This window comes from Peromyscus eremicus, chromosome 9 (assembly GCF_949786415.1).
Source record: "Peromyscus eremicus chromosome 9, PerEre_H2_v1, whole genome shotgun sequence".
Classification (NCBI taxonomy): Eukaryota; Metazoa; Chordata; class Mammalia; order Rodentia; family Cricetidae; genus Peromyscus; species Peromyscus eremicus.
Genome location: NC_081425.1, coordinates 65,958,328 through 65,962,588, shown reverse-complemented (window position 1 = coordinate 65,962,588; position 4,261 = coordinate 65,958,328). Strand labels below are relative to the sequence as shown.

The 4,261-nt window shown below is 44.3% G+C and overlaps 1 protein-coding gene across 1 annotated transcript; it reads left to right on the top strand.

Moving 5' to 3' along the window:
* The first annotated feature begins 2,871 nt into the window (after positions 1–2,871).
* On the top strand, positions 2,872–3,408 carry LOC131918968 (small ribosomal subunit protein uS12-like). The gene has a single exon (XM_059273075.1). The coding sequence runs from the start codon at positions 2,872–2,874 to the stop codon at positions 3,406–3,408; it is 537 nt and encodes a 178-aa protein (XP_059129058.1).
* The last annotated feature ends 853 nt before the right edge of the window (positions 3,409–4,261 follow it).

Here is a 4,261-nt window from a genome sequence, read left to right as displayed (position 1 = left end):
GATGCCTCATGGGCAATTCAAACTCTGAGGTCCAAAATTTTGATTTAACTTTCCCAGACTAGTGCTAAGTGACCTTGGAAGCTTATAGAATTTTCATTCAAATAAAATTCATGCCATAAAATTAACCATTAACAATTTTATTTACTTTTGTTTTGTGAAATGGGGTTTCCCCAAACCCAGGCTGGCCTCCAACTTTCTATATATCTGAGAATAACGATAAGCACCTAATCCTCCTGCTTCCAACACCCGAGGTGCTGGATTACAGACATGTTCCACAATGTCTGGATGCCATTAGCCATAATCCTGCCACATCCTTACATTTCCTTGCACAGCTCCAGGGATTGACCTGACTGGGGTAGCAAGGGAATGAAAAAAATCACACACACACACACACACACACACACACACACACACACACCTGGATTGGGTAGTCTATGTCTGATGGAGAAGCCTTAGCTCCCCGGAAGCTCAGAGTGTTTATTATACACAGTTGGCAGGGAGCAGGTTATTACACACAGATAAATAAGAATGCAGGGTTATTACACAGAGCTGGATCAAGGAGGCAGGTTTAACTAATCTAGGTAGGAGTAATCTCTGCAGGGAAGAAGTCTTCAGGCTGAAAACATGGTGGGGGAGAAAGGGGGCTTTTTCTGCTCACACTATCAATATTTGCACTAAGGGCAGAGGAAGGCTTTGCCATTCCTCTGAGCCTCACCAGTGGGAGGCTTTGCCACTCTGAGGCACTGGGGTCCTTGACATGTCAGTGCCCATGTTAATAATAAACATCCACTTGGGACTTCACTCAGCCCTTACACAATACAGTAGCATTTAGTATATTCAAAAGATTTGGAACTATTGCCTCTAGTTAGTTCCAAGACATTTTCATCACACAGAAAGGAAAATTGTATCTAATAAACAATCACTTTCCATTCCTCCTTCCTACTCTAGACCCTGGAAAACACAAGTCAGATCTCCCTCCTTCCCTCCGTTTCTCTCTTGTAGAGGGCCAAAAGGCCTTTTTTTATGTGGGGGAGTCACCACACTCCCTTCCTCTCTCTCTTTTTCTCGTGGGTGCTTAATATAAATGGAAACATATAACATGGGACCATTTATTTATTTATTTATTTGTTTGTTTGTTTTGAGGCAGGGTCTCACTATGCAGCTCTGGATGTCCTGGAACTCACTATGTAGACCATGCTGGTCTCCAGCTCACAGAAATCTGTCTGCTTCTACCTTCCAAGTGATGGGATTAAAGGCAAGCACCACCTTGCCTGTCACATGTGACCTCTGACCTCTGGCTTCTCTAACCAAGAAAAACCCTTTGAAGGCTCATCTCTGTTGTGGCATGATTCAGGGCTTCATTCTTTTTTATGGCTAAATAATATTCCATTGTATAGATATACCATATTATGTTTAATCTTTTTCAGTTGATGATCATTAGACATTTTTACTATTATGTATAATATTCCTTATTAATAGTTCGTATATAGATATTTGAATTCTGTTTTCAATTTCCTTGCAAATATAGCTAAAACTGGAATCTTTGGGTAATATAGTAATTTTATGTTTAACTTGTTGGGTAAATGCCAAATTGTCTTTCAAAACAATTCCATCATTTTATACACACACACACACACACACACACACACACACACACACACACACTTGGTTTCATTGACATCGTAATATACAGGGGTTCTGTTTTGGCTTCTGCAAAAATTTGGTATTTCCATTAATTAGCACATATTTTCCTAGCTACTCTAGTATGTGTAAAATGGCATTTCACTGTGGTTTTGCTTTGCCTTCCCCTGGTGACTAATGATGAGTGTTTTTCCAGGTCCAGCTGGCCATCTTCATCCATCTGGAGAAGTCTTTATTCACCTTTTTGTCTATCTGCATCCTTTAACTTTGAGTTGGAATGTGGCCTTGGGACTGGGGAGGTGGTTTAAAGAGTTTGCTGTGAAGAGGCTGGAACCTGGTGTGTGGAGCAGTTGTGGAGATGCATGAGAAGGGACGTTTCTCTTCCATAGCCACTTCCTTACCGTCTCTTTTCAAGTGACTAGTGATAAAGAAAGTGAGTCATAGCACTTGTGAAAGTTTTGACTTGGTTAAGAGCACAGTAATGTACATTGTTATCTGCCAAGGCAAATATATGTATATATACACAACCATCCTTGACTCTTCCAGTTCCGTATTGGCCAAGTTGACAGTTATACTTGGACAATGTACTGGGACCACTTCTCGTCATGATTAACTAACTCCCACAGTAGCATTTTTTTCCAAGTTTAATATGCACTACCACTGGAGTAGCCTGTAAAAAAAAAAATGCCATCTGCTCCCAGAACTTCTGGTTCAGTCATTGGGATCCCTGTCCAGAAACCTGTATTTTTAATATGCCCCTGGGTGACTCTGATGCGGGCCATCCTTGGAATCTTGGAGAATCACCAAGAATTACAAGCATTAGCTAGCTAATTTTTCATTGAGTGGACACGCTGCTGTTTATTCAACCAGGTACTTACGTGGGGTCATATAGATTGTTAGCGCTTTCACTGTTTTATTAGGACAGCTGCTGTAAACCTCCTCTACCCATACTTTCGTCTTCATCCCCGACTGGATGTTCACTAATTCTACCAAAAGCAAGCAGTGACAGAAGCAATGCTTTACTAGAAGATCTCCAGGGGTCCAATACAGGGTTGAAAGTCCAAAGAAAGCTCTGGAAGCCTTGAGTCCTGAAAGAGAGACCTGAGAAGAGTCAGGGTTCTAAACAGAAGTGAAGGAGAAATCAGCTATTGCATGAGGGAGCTACATGCTAACAACATGTAATTAAAACCAGGGGTCAGCTCCTTCGCCTGGGCCTGGGGTGCCGGCAGGATGGGCAACCGTCGCAGTCTTCATACCGCCATGAAGCTCCACAGTCACCAACAGTCCCAGAAGTGGCATGACACACAACACAAGGAAGCCCATTGGGGCACAGCCGTGGAGACCAATCCTGTTGGAGGTGCTTCCCAGGCAAAGGGAACTGTGCTTGAACACGTAGGCATTAAACTGAAACATCCAAATTCTGCTAACAGGAAGTGGGTCAGGGTGCAGTTCACCAAGTATGGCAAGAAAATCACAGTGCCAGTGCCCAAGGATAGCTGCTTGAACTTCACTGAGGAAAACAATGATGTTCTGGTTGCTGGATTTGGTCAAAAAGGTCACGCCATAGGTAATGATACTCCTGGAGTCCTCTTTAAGGCTGTTCAAGTAGCCAATGTGTCTCTTTTGGCCCAGCACAAAGGCAAGGAGACAAAGATCATAAATTTTGGTGATGGAGACACAGTAATAAATTCTCATATTCTGAAGAACAAAAACAAAACTAGAGGTCAAAGATCGCATGCACCTGTGGTCCTCCAGGGAGGAGTCTGATTGCCTAGGAAGCAGAAAGGGACTGAAGTCATGCTCTTTGGTGAATGTTTCAAAGTGGAGCTGAAGTGTTAGATCAAAGAATGGGATGGGGAAAGAGGCAGCATGGTTTTCTACCCCAGCCTAGCTCACAGAAAAGGCAGTGAGGGGGTAGGGGGGGATGCTGCTGGAATGTCAAAGTTCATCCCTGAGGAAAGGGAGGCACTGTTGCAGCATGTTGACCTGTGACACAGTAAGATGTGTAAAATACAAACTTAAAAAAAAAAATCCTTTTGTGTCTCAGTGGTTTGCATCCACACAAGACATCAGAGAAGATCATAGCTCAGTGGTGTCCCCACAGACATCCTGACATGCTTTGATGGAGCTTTACAAGCTTTCCGGGGCCTGCAGGAAGTGGTGTTGGGTAGAGCCAGAGAGGAAACATAGGCTCCAGGACTGGCCAGGGACTTGCTTGTGAATGCATGTGCATCTCTTTTAGAGACAGGAAAGTAGGGCTGAAGCCAGAAATGAGGCAGTGGCACTCCAAACGTCTACATTAGGAATGGAGGCAGGAGCCAGGGCAGCGCAGGGAACTGGTGGGCTGGAGCCTCAAACCGAGGCAGGGCTGAGAGGATGGAGGGCAAGTGTCCAGGAAAGGATTGCTCATGTTGTGTGGCCAATGGTACGTGAAGGGTGGCTGGCACAAGTGGCCACAGCTGATGACACCCACAGAATCACTTATCAGAAGCCCCCAGAGTCACCAGAAGCAGTCATTTCCAAGAAAAGCTAGCCTCTGCCCTCACTCGGAGGAGGTGGGTGAGAAAAGTCAGTCTTTCCTTCTCCCCCATCTCCACTACCGCATCCCCCAGGAGCACAC

Excerpts from the sequence above, each read along its gene's own strand:
- LOC131918968 (XM_059273075.1), top strand. The coding sequence starts at position 2,872 with ATGGGCAACCGTCGCAGTCTTCATACCGCCATGAAGCTCCACAGTCAC.